Source organism: Harpia harpyja, chromosome 9, assembly GCF_026419915.1.
Source record: "Harpia harpyja isolate bHarHar1 chromosome 9, bHarHar1 primary haplotype, whole genome shotgun sequence".
Lineage (NCBI taxonomy): Eukaryota > Metazoa > Chordata > Aves > Accipitriformes > Accipitridae > Harpia > Harpia harpyja.
This window is the reverse complement of record NC_068948.1, coordinates 44,339,317-44,360,677: the sequence shown is the minus strand read 5'-3', so window position 1 is coordinate 44,360,677 and position 21,361 is coordinate 44,339,317. Positions and strand designations below refer to the sequence as shown.

Below are 21,361 nucleotides of genomic sequence, written 5' to 3'. Positions count from 1 at the left end.
GCTTTCTGCAGCCCGCGTACAAAGCTCTTCCCTCGCCCTGCGCAGGCAGATGCCAGGGGTCAAACATACAGAGGGGCTGCAGGGGAGGGGAAAAAAACCCCACCACGTTCCCAGCCGCTCCCAAACCTCCTAACTGGGGCACTGAAAAAAAACTAAAGCTCTTCCCTCCTTCCCCAGAAAACCGGTGGGGTTTTTAATTTTCTTTTGCTGCGCTGGGGATAGTTTGGGCTCTGTTTCACGCGAGAGGGAAGGAGTGAAATGAAATTGCTGGGGACACGGTCACGCCGTGGGTTCCCCACCGCGGCGAACCGAAGCTCCTCCGCTGCCCAAACGCGTCGGGAACATCCCCCGTTTAGCAGGTTTTTTTAAGTCCTGCAGCCCCTGGAGGGAGCGATGCCGGGGAGGGAACGATGCCGGGCGCGGGGTCCCACAGCCCCGCGGGGACACGGCTCTGCCCCGGCCCGGGCGCTCGGGGTCGGGGTGAATTTCCTTGGGCACGTCAAGGGCTCGGGGCTGGTAAGAAACGTCACGTACAGGCAGAAGTTGTCCGCTGCCTCCTCTTCTCTTTCATGTATGTCCTGCCTTGGGGTGTGCGTGTGGGGGTTATAGCTCTTTTTAATTGAAACCTAGTAAGGAAAATAGTAATGGATACCAGGCTCCGATGGAGAATACGTGTCCGCGGCTACATGATGAGTGTTAGTTCAGCAGACTTTAAGAAGCCAATTATTCTTCTCTGTCATTTCTCTATTGACAGCAGCCCCTATTAGATTTACCATGTCCTTTTGCAACAGCTGGTCCTCCCCCCGCTTCCCCCGGGCCGAGGTATCAATCGATGGCCGGGTGACTTGGTGGCATCTTGAAGCAAACGGGAGCAAAGTGCGTGTCAGCCTCGGTGCCAGAGGCTCCCGGATCCCTTCCTTGCTTTGATGCAACCCGGCGGCTCCCGTGTGCCCGGTGGTGCTCAGCACCGCTCCGCAGCCCCGGGGGATGCTGCCTGCCCGCCCACCCCGCGGGGCCGGGGGCGAGAAGGAGACCCCGCGGAGGGTGGGGGGGGGGGGGGAATGGAGATGGGAAAGGCTCCGGTTCTGGGTTGTTAAAGAACACGGCTGATGGTCAGAGCAGATAAAATCTGTTTCTTTGCCGAGTGCCTTGTTCTGCTGGGTCTGCAGGGAGGCGGGGGGGGGGGGGTAATGCCGCATCTGGAGAGCTGGAGGGCTGCTGCGGGAGGAACCGTCCCTCCTCGGTACTGTTGTTGTGTTGTGTGTGTGTTTAAATAATTGAATAAACGTATCCACTCCTTCCCTCTTTCTCCCTCGCACGCAGACACACAAAGACAGCATTGAAAAGATAGATCTGTTTGACTATAGGAAACGACAATTAGTGCTACTTCCTGAGCGGCAAACTGTATGTATACGCCTGGCTATTTAAAAAAAAAAAAAAAAAACCCAATCCTTATCCAAATAATGAACTCTATTTACAATTTCTGCTAGGCCAACAGCGGTGGAAGCAGAAGGATGGGTGTAGAGAGGGCGAGGGACGGAGCAGGGCTTTCATTTCGCCTCTGCCAGCAACACACTGGTGAGAAGAACAAGACCGGGGGGGTGAAAGGGCCGCCGGGGCTGCGTGTGCAGTGGGTTATGCTTTGTGGCAAGGAGAAACCGAGTGGTGCAAAAGCAGCTCGAAAAGGGTAAAAAGAATGCGAGCTGGGGAAGCTGGAGGACCAGCCCCAAACCTTGCTGTGCCCCAAAGTGCCCCGATCGGTGAGGCCGGGCCTGGCCGGGAAGCGGAGGGGAGAGCTGCGGGAGGTGGCTGTGGGTGCTCCTTTATTTTCTTTTCCCGTCGGTGGCAAAGTGGAGGTGACTGGAGAGTGTCAGAGCCGGCTGGGGATGGGGACAAGGTGAACACGGGTCTCGTGGGTAGGGGAGGAACTGGCGATCTGAGCCCAAGTGATGTTTGTGAGGGGAGTGAAAGATCATAATCTTGGAGCCCTGATGTTTGGGCTCCCACCAGAGTCGGCGCCTGGCAGGAGTGGGGGCGAGGCCAGGGGGGGCTCAGGAGGAGCGAGGAGCCTGGCAGAAGCAGGCGGGGAAGAGCAGCTAGCTGCCAGCGTTGCGGTGACCCTGGGCTGGGGGAACGGTGTTGCCTGACCCCACAGTGGCTCTGCCATTGTCAGTGCCGTGCTGCTCCCACTGGGCTGGGATGAGCTGTGCCAGGGGCACAAGCAGCCTTTCCCGAAGGGTCACATCCCAGTGAGGGCTGGAGGGTGAGAAACCTCTCCAACTGCTGCTTTCCTCTCTTTTTTTTTCCCTGGTGCTCCAACAAGGCATGTGTAACGCTGTCTTTGGGCTCCCCCCCGCCCTGCAAAGCCCTGAGCTCAGCTGTGCTGGGAAGGGGACCTGACTCCCCTGCTCCCCCCTCTCTACTTCGGAGAGATGGGAACAGTCCCTTTGATTGGGCCCAGCCTGCTCAGAGAGATGTGTTGTTTTTCTTCTCGCTGTTTTTAATGCCTTGCCGTGCTTTTTTGGACCTGGGCAGGTTGTTTTGCAAAGTTTTCGGGCCAGGCTTTCCGTGAAATTCAACTGGCAATTGGAGGAAGGGCTCTGCTGAAGGGAAAGGCAAAGAGTTGCTGTAGTGACCCCCCCCCACACACTCCCCGTAGCAGTTTATATAGTCTGACTACATAGACTCGCTCCCTAAGGGACCCGCTTCATTACACTTGTGGCCTGCGGTACCACCCTGGGATGGAGCTGTGTCAACACGGCCCCCATTTACCGACACCTTTTGCTGGGCTGGGGAAGGGCCTGCACAGGGTGGGGAAGAGTTTCCCTCGGAAGAAGCGTGTAATCACCGCTCGCCAGACGCCCCCCGCGCTCCAGCCAGTATTTACAGCAAACCTGCCAAAGTAAACCAGCCCGCTGCATTTCATTTCGGATAAACAGAGCGCGGCCACGGTGGGGTGTTGCCTTCCGAAGGGCTGGAGACGGAGCAGAGGCTGTGGCGCCGGGGGAAAGGGAGGGAGGAGAGGGATGAATCCTGCAGGGTGCGGGGCGGCTGGCAGGCAGGATGGCTCTGGGCCCCTTGGGATGCTTGGGACCGGCAGCGCAATAAGGAAATGCGTAGATAGGATGCAAAACCCCCCTTACGTTGTGCACGTTGGCCCGGCTCACCCTGCACCAGGGCTCGTCCTCTCCTGCAGAGCACCCAGCACACGCAGGGGCTGCAAGGGACACCTCAGGTTTTGCTGTCGGAGTAGGGGTTTGCGGTGTACCCCAGGGTACGAATCCCTCCCAGTCGCACACACCCCCACAACATCTCCACGTACGTGTGTGTAGCGCACACGCAGCCCCTCCATGCGCACGCACACACACACACACACGCCTCAGAGCTGCTCCCGCAGGCCTGGGAGAAGACGTGTGGGCCTGAAAAGCGGGCTGCCTTTATTTTCCTCTTGCCTCCTTCCTCCAGCTGGCTCTTCAGGCCACCGGGAGAGAGCCAGAGCCTCTCTCCTCCCACACCTCCAACACACACGCACGGGGCAGGCTCGCTGCATGCCCCGAGCTCTCGTGCAAACGCTAAAAGTTGCTTAGGAGGGTGAAATCTGAGCAAGCGGGGCTCTCCCAGCTGCTCAACCACCAAAGGCCCAGGGTCTGGCCAGCTCCGCTTTCCCTCCGGCCTGGATTGAACCAGGGAAAACCCAGCGAGGTGCTGGCGATGGCGGCATCAGGGAGCGGAGGAGAGCTGGGGAAGGTGGGAGCCGCTCCCCCCCTCCCCGGCCTTTAGCTCTTTGCGCTCCGAGATTAGAGAGCCCCGACCTGGCCGCTCTCCGGGGAGACAGCGGAGACCTTTCATGCCTCTTTGAAGAGCCAAGATAGTGTCGGCCTTGGTGCAAGCCCAGCCTGCAGACGGGCCGGGAGGCGCGGGGGCAGCCGGCTATCTCAGCGTGCTATCACCCTGCCTCCCCCCGCGACCAGCCCCATTCCCACTTCCACCCCGCTCCCGGCATTTTTTTGCCCCCCCCCCCTTTTTTTTTCCCTTACCCCCCCCTTCTACCCCTTCGCTTTGCCATTCATTTCTGCCGGCCTCCTTATTTATTTATTTCTGCGCCTCGCTTATTTATTTATTTCTGGCAAAGAGGCGGCTAACAAGTAGCTGGAAGCACTGGCCAATATTTAACTAAGATGGCTGGCCATCAGGTCCCTTTTGTTTGCTTGCAAATTAATCATCCAGCGCGCAGTCGGCGCCAGGGTAGATTTATCACACACAGAAGGGGGAATGAGGCGGCCGAAGGGAGACAAAGACTGTTCGCACCTTCCCGCTTTTGATCTTAGATTAGTGCAGCCTCCCTTCATAATACGAGTCTCCAGGGGGCTTCGTCGGGGAGGTCACTCGGAACTGGCGGAAGTTTGCACGCCATTAGCCAGACGCTGAAATTGGAAATCATAAGCGGCAAACATTTTATTTTCCTGCGCGGGTGGGTGCTGAGCGCGGTGCAAGGTGCGGGGCGGGCGCGGAGAGCGGCAGCGACTCCGGCCTCTGCCGCGGCGCCGAGGGCGCGCACCGGCGGGGCGGGCGCGGGGGTCGGGGCGCGGCGGGGCTGGGAGCGGCCGCGCTTGTCCTGCGGGAGTCCGCGGGCACCTCCCGGTCCCCGGGAGAAAACGGCGGCCCGGCTGGGGCAAATTGCGGCAAACTTCTTGAAGCCGCCGGGCGTTTGTTGTGGGCTCTGTTAAGGGTAAGGTATAGGGTTTGGGGGATCCCACCACGGCAGCGGCTGGAGACAGGAGCCCGAGAACCGGTTCCGAGCAGAGGTAGCAGAAAAGACTCGCTCCCTCCGCTGATAACTAGCTGCCGAGCGCTGCGCGGGTAGCCAAGCTCCTGGCTTCGTGAAACACATCAGACTTCCCCCCCCCCCCCCATCCTCTTTGAACGCATTACTCCCGCTTCCTTTCCTCCCTCTTCTCCATCCACCCCCACCCCCGACCAAAGGGGAGATATTTTGGTGAATGCAAAGCGATCCTAGACGCTGGTTACTACAGGGACTTCACCAAGCTGGCGCCAAGCGCTCTTAACCATGTGCGTCAAAAATGCAATGTTAGAAGAGCTAATCACTTTAGAGGTTCCGCTCCCATCTGCGCGCAGCCAGCGCCGGGCCCCCGCGCTCCGCCGCTCCGCTCCCGGAGGATTATCTTCCCCTCTTTAAAGCCGGGGGGGGGCGTGGGGGGTGTCGGGAGATTCCCCCCCGGGAGGGGGGTGATGATGATTCGGTACCTCCCAGCGCTGGGATATCCCGCCTGCCACACGCGTGGGCGCCCCGTGCCCTGCACGCCCACGGCTCCCACGCCATGCACACACACACGCAGATCCCAAGCCCCCTCTCGCTGCCCAGCCCTGTCACTCCCCCAGGAACATGTCTCCCCAGAAACTTCCCAGGAGGATCCTGCCCGGCTCTTTCCCTCTGCGTGGGACCGCCGCACACCCACGCGTGATGCCTTCCCCGGGGAGGGGGGGGGGTGGCTGGCTCCATGAGAGCCCGGGTATGGGGGCAAGCCGGTGATGGGCCCCCCCCCCGCCCCGCCCCGGCTCTGCCCCGGCCCGGGCGCAGGGAAAGCCGCACTTCCCGTCTCCTCCCCGCGCACCTCATGGAAGAGGAGGGGTGTGGGAACGTAACCCTCTCGGCGCCGGTGCCAGCCGAGTGGCCTTAATCCTCAGCGCCGAAGAAAGAAAGAAAAAAAAAGAATACATTAAAAAAAAAAAAATTCTTATTTTCTAGCCACCACCACCTCTCCGCTCTCGCCCCCCCCCCCCCTCCGCGTTCAGCAACCGCCGGGCCCGGGGCTGAGCCGAGCGGCGGCCCCTGCCCGCCTCGCCGCAGCCTGCAGCCGCCCACGACAACAATAATAACGGCGGCCGCGGCCGCTGGAGCAGCCAGAGCCCGAGCCCAGAGCCGGGGGGAGACCCACGGAGCCACCCCCCCGGGCCGGCTCCCCTCCTGCCTTCCCCACCACCCCTAGATTTGCGGGGAGAAGGAAAGCGCCCGGCTCCCGGCCTGGAGGTCCTGTCTCGTTAAAAGAAAGCTGCTTTCCCGGGGCGGGGGGGGGGGGGGGGGGAGAACGGAACGGGGGAGGTGACACGAACCCCGGTGGTTGCGGGGACCGGCGGCAGCCGCGACGCGGCGGGGATGGGCGTGCGGCGCGGCGGGCCCCGCGGCCGCCCGAGGTGGGTCCGGAGCTCCGGGGGGGGGGGGGGTGTCACCCGGGGTCCCCCCCCCTCCGCTACGGGCCGGGAGGCGGCTGCCGGGGCAGCGCGCGGTACGGGGTGGGGGGGACCCAGACCCGGACCCCACCACCACGCGTGGAGCCCCCCCTTCCCGGTCCCGTCCGTGTCGTCCCCCCCCCCGCGTCCTCGCCGCCTCTCGAGCGCTGCCAGCAGCCGCTTGCTTTGGAAGCTCCTACCGGGGCAAGGCGGCCGGAGGAGAGCGCACTGGAAATGCCCAGCCTGCCATCTCGCTGGGGGGGGGGGGGGGGGGGCGAGGCGGCCCCGAACACCCCCCCCCACCCCCTCCACACCCCCCCCCAGCTCCCCCCAACTAGAGGCGGGTGCTCCCGGCCGCCCTCCCCGAGCGCTGCCCTGCTCCCTCCCCTCTGATCATGTTGACATATTCACACGGCCCGGAGTACTAGTGATGCTTTGCTGCAGCGTTACAGTTTCCGACACCTTCTTTTTATAACTCGGCTCTGTCCCCCTTCCACTCGACCTGTCAAAACCACGCCTATGGAGCCACACAATTGGTCCGAAAGCGTCAAAGAGCCAATCAAGGAGGCTCCAGCTCCCTTGTAACCCACAACACATCCATACAATCTGGTGCACGCAGAGCCCAGACTCACAGGGAATTCTCAGAGCTGAGAGGCTCCTTCTCCCTCTCTCTCTTTCTCTTTTCCTCTCTTTCTCCCCTCCCCTTTTTCTCTTCCTTTCTCTTTCCCTCTCTCTTTCTCCCTCTCTCCTTTGCTGGAGCGCTGCTGGAGAGGAGACAAGAGTGTAATTCTTCCAGATTTTTTTTTTTTTTTAAGGCAGAGTGAAAAAGAAAGAGAGGGGAAAAAAATAAAAAAAAAGAAAAGGAGGAGGGTGAAAGAAAGAAGAGATCCTGATGGAAATCAGGGCACCCTGACCAGCTCCTGCTTGGAGAGGGGGACAGGCGAGGCGGAAACGAGATTTCCCTACAAGTTTTTGCTGCTGAAGGTTGCTCAGGAGCCTTCCTCGGTCGGCGAGGGGGGGTGGGTTTGTTTGCTTCTTTCTGCTTTCCCTCCCTTCCCAGCCTCTGCTCCGCAGCCTGACCGTACGGAGGAAAGGTGGAGGGGTGGGGGGGAGGGGGGGGGGAGAGCCAGCCACCCAAAAAGAAAACCCAGCTTCGAGCCGTCACCCTCCGCCACGAAAGAAGAGAAGGGGGACTGAGACTAAGAGAAAGAAGAAGAAGAAGAAAAAAAAGGATCTCGGCTTGTCCAGCCCTTCTGCGGCAACAGGAACAGACAGCGAACCCGGTGGATTTTTTTTTTTTTTCCCCTTCTTCGGCGTTTCTTTTCCAGCGCAAGGACTTCCACTCAGGAAAAAAAAAAAACAAAACCAAACCGCAGAGACCGAACACAAAAAAAGCAAGACTAATAATGAACAATCCTGTTAATCCGCTGTCCCGAGGGCTGGGGATGTGCCCCGGCTCGGGAAGTTGTAGGCTGTAGAAGTTCTGCCTCTCCCCCATGTACTGTGCTGTCTAGAGCTTGTTTCCCCCCACCCTATTTTTTGGTGCTTTATTGCTGTTACTGTTATTATCTTAATTTTTCTTCTTCATGATGTGCTGTTAGAAAACCACTCCGGGACTACTCCAGCAGTAGGAAGACCGAGGAGTGGAGTGGATGAATATACCGATGAGAGATCCAGTAATCCCTGGGACAAGCATGGCTTATCATCCTTTTTTACCTCACCGGGCACCGGACTTTGCCATGAGCGCTGTGTTGGGACATCAGCCTCCCTTCTTCCCGGCTCTGGCTTTGCCTCCCAACGGGGCGGCCGCCCTCTCCCTTCCCGGGGCTCTGGCTAAACCCATCATGGATCAGTTAGTGGGGGCTGCAGAGACTGGTATCCCCTTTTCTTCTCTGGGTCACCAGGCAGCAGCCCATCTGAGGCCTTTAAAAACTCTGGAACCAGAAGAAGAGGTAGAAGATGACCGAAAGTGCATCTGGAAGCCAAAGAGCTTTGGGAGCAATTCCATAAAAGAGGCACGGAGATGGTGATTACCAAATCGGGAAGGTAGGTCTGGGTCGGGGGTTCCTGCCTTCCCCCCCCTTCCTCTCTCCCCCATCCCTCAGTCTCTGCACCCCACCTGGCTGCTCCAGAGCAAGGCTCTTTCACCGGCGGCTTTCTCCATAAAGCTCTTTTCACCTGGAATTATGGAAAGTTTTAGGCAGCAGAAGATGCGAGCCCATCTCGGGCACCATGCTGCAGGGAAAAGCTCAACCACGAACCGGCCCTGCTCAGCGTGTGCAGGGGGCGAGAGGGTCCCTTCATGGTTCAGTAGCTTAATACTTTCTGGATAAGACTGGTAGCAGAAAGAAAATAATTTGGGGTTGGAAAAGCAGCTGGCCTGATTTCAGCCTGGCTACACGTAGTTTTTCTTCCTTAGGAAAGAGAAGGGGGCATAAAGGAAAAATTATTTGGAGCGGCGTATCGCTGCTGGCAAGGCAGGAGCTGCAGGAGGGCAGACAGGCTCGGTTTATCAGTTGCTTCGCTTGTGCCTCTCTCTTTGCTGGGATCTAGGCGTGCATTTGTGCTGACTAATTCTATCTGGAAACGCACAAAAAGCTGACAAAAGTACCCAGCGGTTCTGCAGCCGCTGCCGTAGTGGCGGGGAGGGTTTTGCAGCTCCGCGCTGCCTGTCCCTGCATTTATGTAACCTTCACGTGGGAATGAATGAACACACGCGGCGTGTCCACCCTCGGCATTTCTGCTTTTTATAGGTCTACCCATCCGAAATCCCTCTCTATATTCGCTACTCGCTGACATCCGTGCTCTTTTACAACTCTGCCTATTGCTGTGCTGACACGTAGGGAGAAAACCCCCTTCGCACCTGGGCGTTTTTCTAAGGGACTCTCTTAGAAACCTCCCCAACAATTTGCGTGTAATTTGCCAGGAGAATTACTCGAGGAAGCCACTCCTGAAAAGCCTTCTTAGATGGCCTTCAGCTGCCTTGCTGGAGCTTCACCTACTCGCAGAGCACCAGTTGCAGGCTACAGGCTCAGGACAAAAAAAACCCCTAAGAGCAGCAAGGAGAAAAAAAAAAAAAAAAAAAAATCCCCTCGCCCGTTTTACTGCTTTCCCAAAGTTTTCTCTGTTAATTGTGGTCAAAAGTTTTTGCGCGAAAGCCTCGGCGAGTATTAAGCGCTCTTAACGTGTTGCAAAGTCATGTGTTTCCTTTTAAGTTGAGATTGCTGAATGCCAACCGCTCGATATAATAAACAGCAAATTTGTGGTATCCTGTTGCAGTTTCGAGCTGGACTTAGGAGCGGAGGGGAGCGGGGTTTGCAGGGAACCCTCTGCACCAAGGGGGGATCACCGGGAGGCTGTAGCGTTGGGAAAGCCACGGCAGCCACCCTGTCCTCACTGTAGGGGTTTTTTTTTTCCCTCCTCCTCTGTAAAGTGGAAAAACTCCCCTCTCCGCTCTTCAGCGGTGGACTGGGTTATACTAATGCGGAATATTTATTTTATCGGGGTGTGATCTGTTCCCATTTCTTTGTTTAGCAGGCGAAAAGGGAACTAACGAGAGATCGAGAGCCCTTAAATGAAGCTTTGCTGTTTAGGAATGGCAGAGGGTAGGCGCCTGCTGATTTCTAGGCAACACGTACCTCTCCCCTCTGCCTCCCATCCCAGGGACCATTTTCTCCTGAAACTTTTAAGCGTTTGAGAAACCTTTCCGCTGAGGGCGGGGGGAAGCCTTTTTGCTGGGGGGGGGGGGGGGGGGATGACACACACGCGACTTCTCCGCTTCTAAGAGCTGAAGCGATTGCTCGGTAGATGGGCTACCGAGATTCAGGAGCTTATTTAAACGCTGTTATTAATTTTATTTTATTTTGGTCTTGTCTTTTCTTTACCTCCCCCCCCTCCCCTCTCTGCCCATAGGAGAATGTTTCCTCCATTTAAAGTGAGATGCACTGGACTGGATAAAAAGGCCAAGTACATTTTATTGATGGATATTGTGGCGGCTGATGATTGTAGGTACAAATTCCATAATTCCCGGTGGATGGTAGCCGGCAAAGCTGACCCTGAAATGCCAAAGAGAATGTACATCCACCCGGACAGCCCGGCCACCGGCGAACAATGGATGTCCAAAGTCGTCACCTTTCACAAGCTGAAGCTCACTAACAACATCTCTGACAAGCACGGATTTGTGAGTGCCTTTTACACCTTCCTTTGCCCCCCCCTTTCCCTTTCCCTCCCTCCCTCCCTGCCTGCCTGGCCGGAGCGGTGGGTCCCGGCGGGGGGGGATCTGCCCGGGAGCGTAGCGGCTGCTCGGCCGGAGCCGTGCCCGCAGCCCCAGCGGGCTGCCGAAATGGGGGGAGAAGGGGGAATAAATACCCCCTCCACTCACACGGGGGACGTGCATCTGTCCGCTTTATAATATTCCCTCGTTTTTCCTGTTGCTGAGGTCAGGATTTAACACTCGAGGTTATTCTCTAACCTCTTCGTGCTATTCAGCATTCACTTTAGAGATATATTTCCAGCATAGCGCAACTCGATATTTCTCAGAGCTGTGGTGACTTTATGTATCTATTTTTTTTTTTAATAAAGTCGATCACACTTTTTAAGTGTAGGAAAATGATATGCATGTGTGTATAAAGGGCTTAAAGGCCTAAGTACGCAAACATTTAAATATATATTAATCTGGATAATGTAAAGCAAGCCGGAGTGAAAATAAACAGGGACCAAATTCAGAGGTCAAGTTGCCCATTCATGTCTATCCACTCCTTTACATTTACTGGGTGTGCAGAGATAAAAACTTACCCTAAGAGTGAAATCAAACAAACCTGCTGATAAGTGCTCTGACGATCCTTGCCATTTCTTTCTATTCCTGGGAAAGCCTCCACCTCGGAGCCGGGGGTTGCTGGTGGTGGCCGCGGTCGGGGGATCTCTAATGTGCCGAAGATTGCATTTGCTGGCTGTGATTTGATTAGACGATACATTTTTGCCTTTCGTAGGCGGCCTTAAGTGGATTGGGGCAAGCAATTAGACCTAGCCAAGGCTCTCGTGGTGGTGTTGCTATTATAGCTGCTGAGGCTTCTTTACTTGATTTTAATTTTTTTTTTTTTCACTTTGAAATCAAAAGACATTGCGGCCAGAGCCCAAACAGCTTCTCCCCCCTCTCCTAGGAGAGCTCTGCTGGGATTCCCCCCCCTCCCCTCTCCGAGAGGTCCAGCGGAGAGCCTAACCCCGTGAGCTGGAGCTGTCAGTGCTTTTTGTTGGATGCTGCAAGGCGTGTGCGTGTGTTTGGAGTGTGCTCGACGGGGAGGAGGAGGAGTGAGGGGAGGAAGGAGAGGGAAGGCAAATTAGGAGGAGAAAGTGCCGATGGCTGGGGGAAGTGCGAGGGGGTGCTGCTCCAGCTGACCGTCTTCTTTTCCCCCCCCTCTGCCCTCTCTGCTGCCGGCCGCTGCCCACCCCCCCCACACCCCCCCCAGACCATTTTAAACTCCATGCACAAGTACCAGCCCCGGTTCCACATCGTCCGAGCCAACGATATTCTCAAGCTTCCCTATAGCACGTTCAGGACCTACGTTTTCCCGGAGACTGAATTCATCGCAGTGACCGCATACCAGAATGATAAGGTAAGGAGATTAAGAAAGGATTTGTTTTACGTGTTTTGGCTTTTAAGAGAGCTTTTACTCTGCATTGTTCCCTTAAAAATCACGGAGCCCATCCCGCTCCTCTCTTTCTTTCCCCCCAAACCTCCTTGATCCAACTTCGGGAAGGCGCCGGGGGAGGGGGTCGGGCACTCCGCTCCCGCCGACCTCAGGGTAGGCAATTAAAAGGGAGGTCTGGGGGGGGGGTGTTTAGGGTTTTTTTCGCTCCCTGCTATGGGGAAAGGGGTAGGATGAGGTGGGGATCGCTGCTCTCGGTGTGGATTTAATCTAAGACGCATCAGGGGAAAAAAAAAAAAAAAAAAAAAAAAAGAATCGGCTCCGTGTGTCGAAAGACAGAGGGGGGAGAGCAGCGGGGCTGGAGATTTTGTAATTCTTCCTGGCCTTTGTGCTGTTTTAGCTCCTTTAACAGCAATTGGCAATAAGGCTGGAGCGCACGTCTGGTTCCTATTATTATTATATTATGATATTTTTTTTTGCATCCTGCAGTGTTTTATTATTTTTTGTGGTGCAGAAATATGCTCTGATCAGAGAGGGGTATCTCGCTTGAATTTAGCTGGAAGGTCTGAAAGAGCCAGTGTGAGAAAGTTTTGCAGCTCTGCAGACGCTGCCTTTCCATTTCTGCTGGTTTATTGTCACTTGCGACGAAGGTGGTATATTTGGAAGAGTGGCAAATGGTGAATTTACAGTAATTAAGTCAAGTGGAAGGAAGCAAAGGAGCCAAAAAAGGGGCTTTGATTTTTTTTCCGTCTATAAATTATTACTTTGCATGCGTGTGCGTTAAGCGCAGAGGGTCGGGATGTGCAGCGCCCGCTCGCTGCAGCTTCCCCGTGCCTCTCTCTGCCCCCTCACATCCTTCACTATTAAAAATCAAGGGGTGAAGAGGGGGGGGTCTGCACCTCAGTTTCCAAAAAAGCCGCTTCTCCCTCGGGGCTCGGGCTATTTTCCTCTCTTTCCGCGGCCGGGCGCTTGCAAGGAAACGGAAAGAAACGCGTGTACAGAGAGTAGACTTTGCTTTGGGACTTATCAGCAGGGCTGTTCGCCCCGGTCTATCAGCTGGGGCCGGCTTGGTTGAAGGACAGAAAGGAGCATATTTGTCTGATTGCCATGAAATCGCCTGGAAAGCGGCGTGCGGGAACGGCGGGGAGCCCTCGGCTCCGGCGCTGGGGGAATCGCCTCGCCGGCAGGTCAGAAGGCAAGGCCAGGATCACCTGGATTAAAAGTCCTGCTGATTTTTAGCAGTGGGTTTTCCTGCTCTTTCCTGATCCTGCGTGTGCGGCGACGGGGGGGTAACTCGGGAGCCGGGGTCGGTCCTGCCCGGCACTCAGCCGCAGGCAGGGGTTTGCTTTTCGGGGTCCCGCTCTCCTCTCAATTTGGAGGGTTGCGGCACTTCCAGCCTGATGCGGGAGCAGAGCAGCGGGCAGGCGGGATCCCCATCCCCATCCCAGTCCCCATCCTCACCTCCCGCATCCCGTTATGGCGAGGGGACCCCCCAGCCGGGCTTGGAATCCGCCTCCGCGCAGGCACGGGGAGTCGCGGGGTGCTCCGCACCCCCCCGCCCCAACCCTCCAAATGCAGAAAGAAACAGCCATTCCCTACGATAACCTGAATCCCGAGGAAAGCCCCAAGCATTCACCAGAAAACTTACACCCCCCCCCCCCCCCCAAAAAAAATCAACTGGCTCCTGGCACCCCCGGCGTCCCAACACACACACACACACGGAGCATAATGCGATTATATAAAGTATTTTATTATAGCAAGGGGGTGGGTATGATTCCTTTGCGGTTTAATTATGGCATTTAAAGAGTTTTAAGCGCAGGCATAACTTGCATGGATCGCATTGCACGGCTAAATTAATTCCGATGCGGTGGCAGCAACACGGGGCTCTTTCATTGCCACCACAGCCCGGGTCACCGACCAGTCCGGCCGGGGGATTGGGTGCAAGCTGCCTCCAAACTGGCTCGGGAAAACATGAAGATTCACCCCAAAACCGGGGACCTTTGCCCCCTGCCCTGTCCTGCTCCTGCTGGGGTCCTGCCAGCACTGGGGGAACTCGGGAGAGGGGTTTTTTTTTTGCTGTTGTTTTTTTTAATACAAAATCTCCTTATTTCTGCCCCAATCCCCTGCCTATTTTTTTTTTTTCTCCATCCTATAGATCACTCAATTAAAAATTGACAACAACCCCTTTGCCAAAGGTTTTCGAGACACCGGGAATGGAAGGAGGGAAAAAAGGTGAGTCTGGATAGATTATATATAGGCGCCTCGTTTGGTTTTTGCGCGTGCAGCTCAGAACATGAGCAGAGGTCAAAATCACCTCGCCTGGCCTCCAAACCACACTTCTCCCCGCCAAAATTCATAAGGATCTTGTCGTTAATAACACCAAACTGATTGCATGGGAATTCTTTCCTGCTTTCCGTGTTTATTTTTTACATCGCAGGGGATGGTTGGCCAAAGGGATGGTGGTACATTAAGCAAATATCACCGGAGAAAGAAGTTTCCCTTCAAATTTTGAGAGGGAATATTACAGTATAGTTTGTGTCTGGGACTGGGAAAGAGGGAGAAGTGAGGTCAGAGCTGATCGCTGGTTGAATCTCCTCTGGTATTTTCCCGGGAACTGTATCGAAAAGACTAAAGCGTGGAGGAGAAATATATAAATAAACTGTTTTGACAGAGGTGTCTCATGAATATGGAAGTAATTAATGATAGAAGATTCTTTATTTTTTCCAAAAGCAGCAGGATGCAGTTTGTGCCCCAGGTAGACAGACGGACAGAACTCATTTTAACGGGACTCAAGATTTTTATTTTTAATAGTGGAGAAAATAGAGAAAGGGATGATTTTTTTTTTTTCTTTGACGGGGCATATGTCTTTGTTTTGCTTTGTTACAGCAGACAGGATATTTTAGCTATTTGCGCTCGGGCTTAGATAATGAATAAATCTGTCTGTTCCTCTTTTTTTAACCAAAAAAAAAAAAAAAGGGGGGGGGGTGTAATATAAAACAAGAGGCCTTTCTCCCTGCCCAGCACTGAGCCCAGCACACACACACACACACACACACACACGCCAGCTCCTCTTGTCCATCAGTATGAAAATAAAGCCAACACTGGAGCCACAGGACGGAAATGATTTCTAATTTCTCTCTAAATATAAATAGATTTTTACTCCGGGTTAATTGTTGGTGAAAAGATTACATAAAGTGCCTAACAAAATAACCACTTCCTAGCAATCTTAGCAACCATTAAGATGGCTCATATCTCTGGAACATCCTCGCCTTTTAAAAGCTAATCTCCAGGGAATGCTTCCCTCTCCCCTCCGCCCCTTGTCTTTAATATCTGCCCTTGCTGAGAGCTGCTCACCGCTTCCAAGAAATCTCCTCTCATTAGCAGCCAAGTCCTGCCTGCGAGAAATGCGTTCCCCCCTCGAGGGGACCTTGGCCCTTAATTCCCCTGTTCGAGTCATCCCCAAATAGGAGCTCAAGAGGGGGCTGGGGAAGGGATGGGGGGTCTTGGAGGGGGGGTCCCGGGGGGGTGCTGGGGTCCGCTCGCCCAGCGGGTGCGTGTGCCCGTAGGAAGCAGCTGACCCTGCAGTCCATGCGGGTGTACGACGAGAGGCAGAAGAAGGAAAACCCCACCTCGGACGAGTCGTCCAACGAGCAGACGGCCTTCAAGTGCTTCGCCCAGTCCTCCTGCCCCGCCGTGCCCGCCGTCGGCACCTCCAGCCTCAAAGGTGAGACCTGCGGCCCCCGGACCCCGCCGGGTCCCCTCGGGGAGAGCCTGGGTGCCTGCTCCGCAGGGGGATGGATCCTGGCCTGCCTTCTTTCCTCCCTTCTTTCCTCCCTTCTTTCCTCCCTTCTTTCCTCCCTTCTTTCCTCCCTTCTTTCCTCCCTTCTTTCCTCCCTTCTTTCCTTCCTCCCTTCCTTCCTCCCTTCTTTCCTTCCTCCCTTCTTTCCTCCCTTCCTTTATCTTTCCTTCTTTTCTCTGTTTTACCTCTGCTCTCTTCTCTCTCCTCCCTCTTGCTTCTTTCTCTTCTTAATCTCTTTTCTTTTCCCCTCCCTCTCTGTCCTTCTTACTTTTATTATCTTTCCTTCCTTCCTCCCTTCCTCCCTTCTTCCTTCTTTCCCTCTCCCCCTCTTTTTCTCTGTCAGTCTTTCTCTCACTCTTTCTCTCCTTCTCCCTCTCCCCCCGGCCTCCCTCTCCCCCTGCTGCACGTTCATTCCTCCCCTCCTTGGTTCAGAAAGGAGCCAGCTCCGAGTCAAAGGAGCAAAGACAGACCACGGGGCAAAAGTTCAAAACTGGAGTCACTCCATTAATATTCCTCTCTGAATCTGTTATTAGAAGAAGGATCTTTCCCCTGGATACAGTCCCGAACTTTGTTATAGAAAAGTCACCCTCGATTTCTCTCGGTGCGGGGTTGGGAGCTGTCTGCAGCTCTCACATGTATTAATCCATCCAGGGGCGGGGGGTACAGGGGGAGGAGGAAACAACCTCTTTTTTGTTGTTGCTTTACTCATTTGTTTAAAGTCCTGCCGAGCCGAGGGGAGGGGACCCGAAAAGCAAACCAGAACTTCGCACCTGGGGCGCTGAAATTAGGAGATGAAGTGCAGAGGAATCCGGCGAAGCTGTGCATGCGTTTGGGGAGGAGGAGGAGGGGGGTCCGGGGGGTGATGGAAGGGGGGGGGGGTGTTCAAAGTTTGCCCATCGAAAGGGCTGAAAACTTTGGAAAAGTTCTTGGGAGACACATTCCCGAGGCTCTCCAACCCTGTCTGCCTGCCCCCCCGCCATGGGGGGGTCCCTGGGGACTCCCCGCCACCCGGACACCACTGGGTGGGTGTATTTCTTTATATAATAATTAAAAAAAGGAAGTTTTTACATCTAAAGCTCTGGCTGGCCAGGAAGCCTCTCTGTCCCCTCTCCCACCCCAACGGGGGGGATTTTGGGATGCGGGGTGCCGGATCCCAGCCCCGTGCTCCCTTTGTCTTGCAGATCTCTGCCCCAGCGAGGGAGACAGCGATGCAGACAGCAAAGACGATCCCTTGCTAGAAGGCAACGAATCGGGCAAAATCAGCACGACCACAGCCACCACCCCAGCGCCGGCCAGCTCCGCCGCGGCGGTGGGAGACGATCCCCGGGAGAAGGGGGGCAGCCCCTCCAAAAGCCACTTTTTCCCCAGTGACTCGGTGGGAAGTCGAAGCCGAGAGAGAACGGAGAAAGCTCCTCCGGACTCCCGGCACAGCCCGGCTACTATCTCTTCCAGCACCCGGGGGGGAAGCCTGAGCGGCGAGGACCTGAAAAGCCCCCTCAGGGATGGCCCCAAAGTAGATGAGAACCGCCTGTTGGGTAAAGAACCCTTCGCCCCCCTCACGGTGCAGACCGACAGCACGGCCCACCTGAGCCAGGGACATTTGCAGAACCTCGGTTTCCCCCCTGCCCTGGCAGGCCAGCAGTTCTTCAACCCGTTGGGGAACGGGCACCCGCTTTTGCTGCACCCCGGGCAGTTTGCCATGGGGGGGGCTTTCTCCGGTATGGCCGCTGGTATGGGTCCCCTGCTCGCCACCGTCTCGGGGGCGTCCGCCGGTGTCTCGGGACTGGACAACACGGTTATGGCCACGGCGGCGGCCCAGGGACTTTCGGGAGCATCGGCGGCTGCTTTGCCTTTCCATCTGCAGCAGCACGTCCTGGCTTCGCAGGTACCGCAACCCCCCCCCTCTGCACCCCCCCCAAAACCTATTATCCCTCCAGAACAGGGGGGGGGCTCCGTTTTGGGGGAAGGATGGGGGCAGCGGGGCACCCGCAGGGGCAGGCTCCGGGTTTGGGGGGAAAATCGGAGGTGGGAAAGCCCCATGGCTGGGGGGGGGGGGCAGAAATGACCCAGCTTGAACTCCCGGAGCTTTTCCACCCGCCCTGCTGTCCTCTCACTCCTGTGCTCCCTATGACACTGTGCTGGGGCCAGGCCTCTGCCCCCCCCCCACCTCTGGGGGGGCTTGACGGCCCCCCCGGGGCTGTCCCGGTGCGGGACACGTTGCAGCCTGTGGAGCAGAGCCGCCATCGGGGGGGGGGGAGATGCCTTACGCGGGGGTGGCTGTACCTGCGGGGACTGTAGGGCCACGATATTCCCAGCGGGAGGGGGGGCTGTGCAGAACAGACCCTCATCAGGGGCTGCTTTGGAGGGGGGGCCAGGTCTTCACCCCCTCCCGTGGGCAGCAGCAGCAGCTTGGCCGCTGTCAGCTCTCCCACTGGCGAGTGCGGGGTGGGGTGCGGTGGAGCATCCCCGGGGGGGGGCGTGTGGACGTACAGGCCGGTAACCCTTTCCTTTCTCTCTCCTCCCCTCCCGCAGGGCCTGGCCATGTCTCCCTTCGGAAGCCTCTTCCCCTACCCCTACACCTACATGGCGGCAGCGGCCGCGGCCTCCAGCGCCGCCTCCAGCTCGGTGCACCGGCACCCATTCCTCAACGCCGTACGCCCGCGCCTCCGCTACAGCCCCTACCCGCTGCCCGTCCCCCTGCCCGACGGCAGCAGCCTCCTCACCACCGCCCTGCCCGGCCTGGCCGCCGGTTCCGGCGATGGCAAAACCGGGGGGTTGACCACCAGTCCCGGTTCCGTGCCCCTGGACTCCGCCTCGGACCTCACCAGCCGCTCGTCCACCCTCTCCTCCGGTTCCGTCTCCCTCTCCCCCAAACTGGGCGCGGACAAGGAGGCGGCCACCAGCGAACTGCAAAACATCCAGCGCCTGGTCAGTGGGCTCGACCCCAAGCAGGACAGATCCCGCAGCGGCTCCCCGTAACCCCCCCCAGCCTCCGGGAGCTCATTTCAAATCAGTCTCGCAGTGCACTTTGTTTGAAAGAAACCACATCCTCCACCCCGCGAGTGGTTTTTTGTTTTTTTTTTTATCCCCCTCCTTTATTTTGGTTTTTTCTTCCCCTTTCTATTTTTTTTTTTTTTTTAAAATATAAAATCCCCCAGCGTTGTGCGCGTGCTTATCAGCAAAAAGGTATCTGGCGAAGCACGGGGGTGAGGGTAGGGAGAGGGTCGGGGATGGGGGAGCGGAGCCGAGGTGGGAGAGCTGGGTCGGAGGCTGCTCGTAGGGAGCAGGCTGGCCCGGCCGGGTCACCAGCGGGGTTGTGGCATCCTCCTTTTTCTTTTTTTTTTTTTTTTAAACTGTGTAAAAAAAACCAACAAAAAACAACAGGAAAAAAAAAGAAAAAAATACCTAAAAGCAAAAATAAAACAAAAAAAAAGCAAACAAGCGTATGAATAAAAATTAAGTAAGAGAAGTGATTTTTTCTTTCCAAAAGAGAAGTGTGTAAGTAACTCGCATATCGGTTCTTCAACAGTTGTTTCCTGGGCGGGTTGTTAACAACAACCCCCTCAGTCAATATTAAGGGAAGCTGTGTGTTTAAAATATTCTTGTGATGTCTGAGAGCCAGTCGGTGGCTTTTTTTGCATGTTCCATAGTAGTCTGCTTTTTTTTTGTGGGGGTGGGTGGGTTATTTTTTTATTTCGGTGGGGTTTTCTTGTTTATTTTTAATGCTCGTTTCAAATCCCAGGGAAAAAATTAATAATAATAATAATAATAAAAACAAAAATAAGACCCTCGTCCCTCTACCTTAAACATCCTCCCTGTAGCAACCACAATAAGAAGTGTAGTTGGAAAGAAAAAAAAAAAAGGTGAATTTATTTTATCTAAAAACCTCTGTAGCTTGACTGTAGGTTTATCACAGCTTTCCCTCTTTAATTGTATATGCAATAACAAGGTTTAAACATACTGAGAAGAAAAGAAGAGCGGACACTATTATTAAAACAAAGTATTTATGTAATTATTTGATAACTCTTGTAAATACGTGGAATATGAATACTCGAAATTAAACTTTAATTTATTGACATTGTACATATCTCTGTAAATACGACTGCAGCTGTCTTTTTTTTTCCTTCTATTTTTATTTTTAGTCGTTTTCATTTCAAGGTCGTAATTCCTTTAAACATATACCCCGACCCAGAGGAGAAATACCCCCATTTCTGAGGGCTCACTTTTAAATCGCAGTTCACCCCAGAAAACCTGACCTCGTCCTTTTGTAAAGGAGCCGAATGCAAAAGGCAAAGCAGAAACAAACAAAATTAATCAAAGACCTTAAAAAAAAAACAAAAGAGAGAAAAAGAAAAAGCAATGTGCCATCGTAGCTTTTAATCCTCGATTTCTTCAGTGTTCAAAGCGCTACTTTCCGTATAAAATGTCAACAACAAAAAAATTATATACGTTAATACACGACAACAGGCTTCTCCAGTGGCTTGAGAGAAAAAAGATGAAGATTCTAGGATTTTCTTTACTTTGTATTATTTTTCCCCATTTCCTTGGTGTGTCAAAAACCAACCCCACGATGGAGTTTTACTACTGTGCTTATTGTTGTCTTTGTTTGAGTGAGTGCATATTTTCTTGGCTTGAAAGTCAGGTGCTCAGAGCTGGTTCAAAGAAAAAAAAAATATGAAGGTATATTTTGTGTTATATAAATGTTGAGAAGTTCTTGCTATTTTTTTTCTGTAATTTTTTTTTTCCCTTTTAAAAGTCACTGAAGTTTCAATAAATTTTTATTGAAATGTCTTGGGCGTACTGTGAAATGCCTTCACCCCAACCCTCCCGAAAGTGCCTGGGAGGATGGAGGGGATGACAGATATATATCCCTCTTCTGCTTTTCTCCTCCACCCCCCATCGCCTTCCCAATATTAAGATATTTCTCCTGGAAGGAGCTAGTACGAACCAGTCGGGATGGTGTCGTTTGAATTGTTGGTGGGGAAGTACGAGTTTTAAGCAAGCTGTTTAATGTACCTTTTCCGTCTTCAGCCCTCTCGCTTTTAAAGTCAATCCAGAGGCTACTAAGTCACCTCTTTTAATGGAACAATATTAAGTGGCGTTTGAAAAGTTAATGAGAAAGGCTCAGCTATGCTTTTATCTGTCATAAATTAATAACGCAAAAGTGAAGAATTAGAGAATAGATCGGTTAAATTTTAATGCAGTGCCCTCCTCCAAAGTTTCCAGGTAAAGTGCTCAGGAGTTGATGGTGTTGCTGGGCTCGTTTTCCCTCCCGTCCGGGCAGAGGAATTGGCTTTTCCAGTTAGTTATCACCTGGAAATACATGGGTTGGTTGGGTTTTTTTCCTCCCTTGGAATCGTCCCTTCTCGCCCTTGGGCTGATGATACGTTGAGATTAAGCTAGAAAATGGCTGAAACGGGGACAGGCATCCAGGCTGCAGGCTGGACCAGTGGCCTGGGAGGTCACTGAGAAGAGAACGAAGAACTGGCAGCCCCTGCCTGTACCTTTGCCAGTCCGTGAGCACATCCCTTAGCAGAACATATATATTTCTCCTTGTTAAAGAGATTTTTTTTTTTTCCCCCTCCAACAGTTAGTGGCCCGTATATTGGAAAGTGATTCATCCTCCGCCAGTAATAAATATTATAAGGATGTACTTCCAGCCTGTATC

At 54.5% G+C, this 21,361-nt stretch overlaps 1 protein-coding gene and 1 long non-coding RNA gene across 2 annotated transcripts; one reads left to right on the top strand and one right to left on the bottom strand.

Moving 5' to 3' along the window:
* Nucleotides 1-4,435: 4,435 nt before the first annotated feature.
* LOC128145994 (uncharacterized) lies at nt 4,436-6,509 on the bottom strand. The gene is made up of 3 exons (XR_008236650.1): nt 6,450-6,509; nt 5,634-5,701; nt 4,436-4,720 (listed from the first exon to the last, which is right to left on the bottom strand). It is a non-coding gene; the product is annotated as an uncharacterized LOC128145994 (long non-coding RNA).
* A 162-nt stretch (nt 6,510-6,671) lies between these two features.
* Nucleotides 6,672-20,484, top strand: TBX3 (T-box transcription factor 3). The gene is given in 8 exon segments (XM_052797237.1): nt 6,672-8,208; nt 8,211-8,295; nt 10,162-10,429; nt 11,715-11,861; nt 14,050-14,126; nt 15,461-15,618; nt 16,875-17,578; nt 18,226-20,484. Coding segments are annotated over 8 exon segments (2,193 nt in total). The 5' UTR covers nt 6,672-7,901; the 3' UTR covers nt 18,673-20,484.
* The last annotated feature ends 877 nt before the right edge of the window (nt 20,485-21,361 follow it).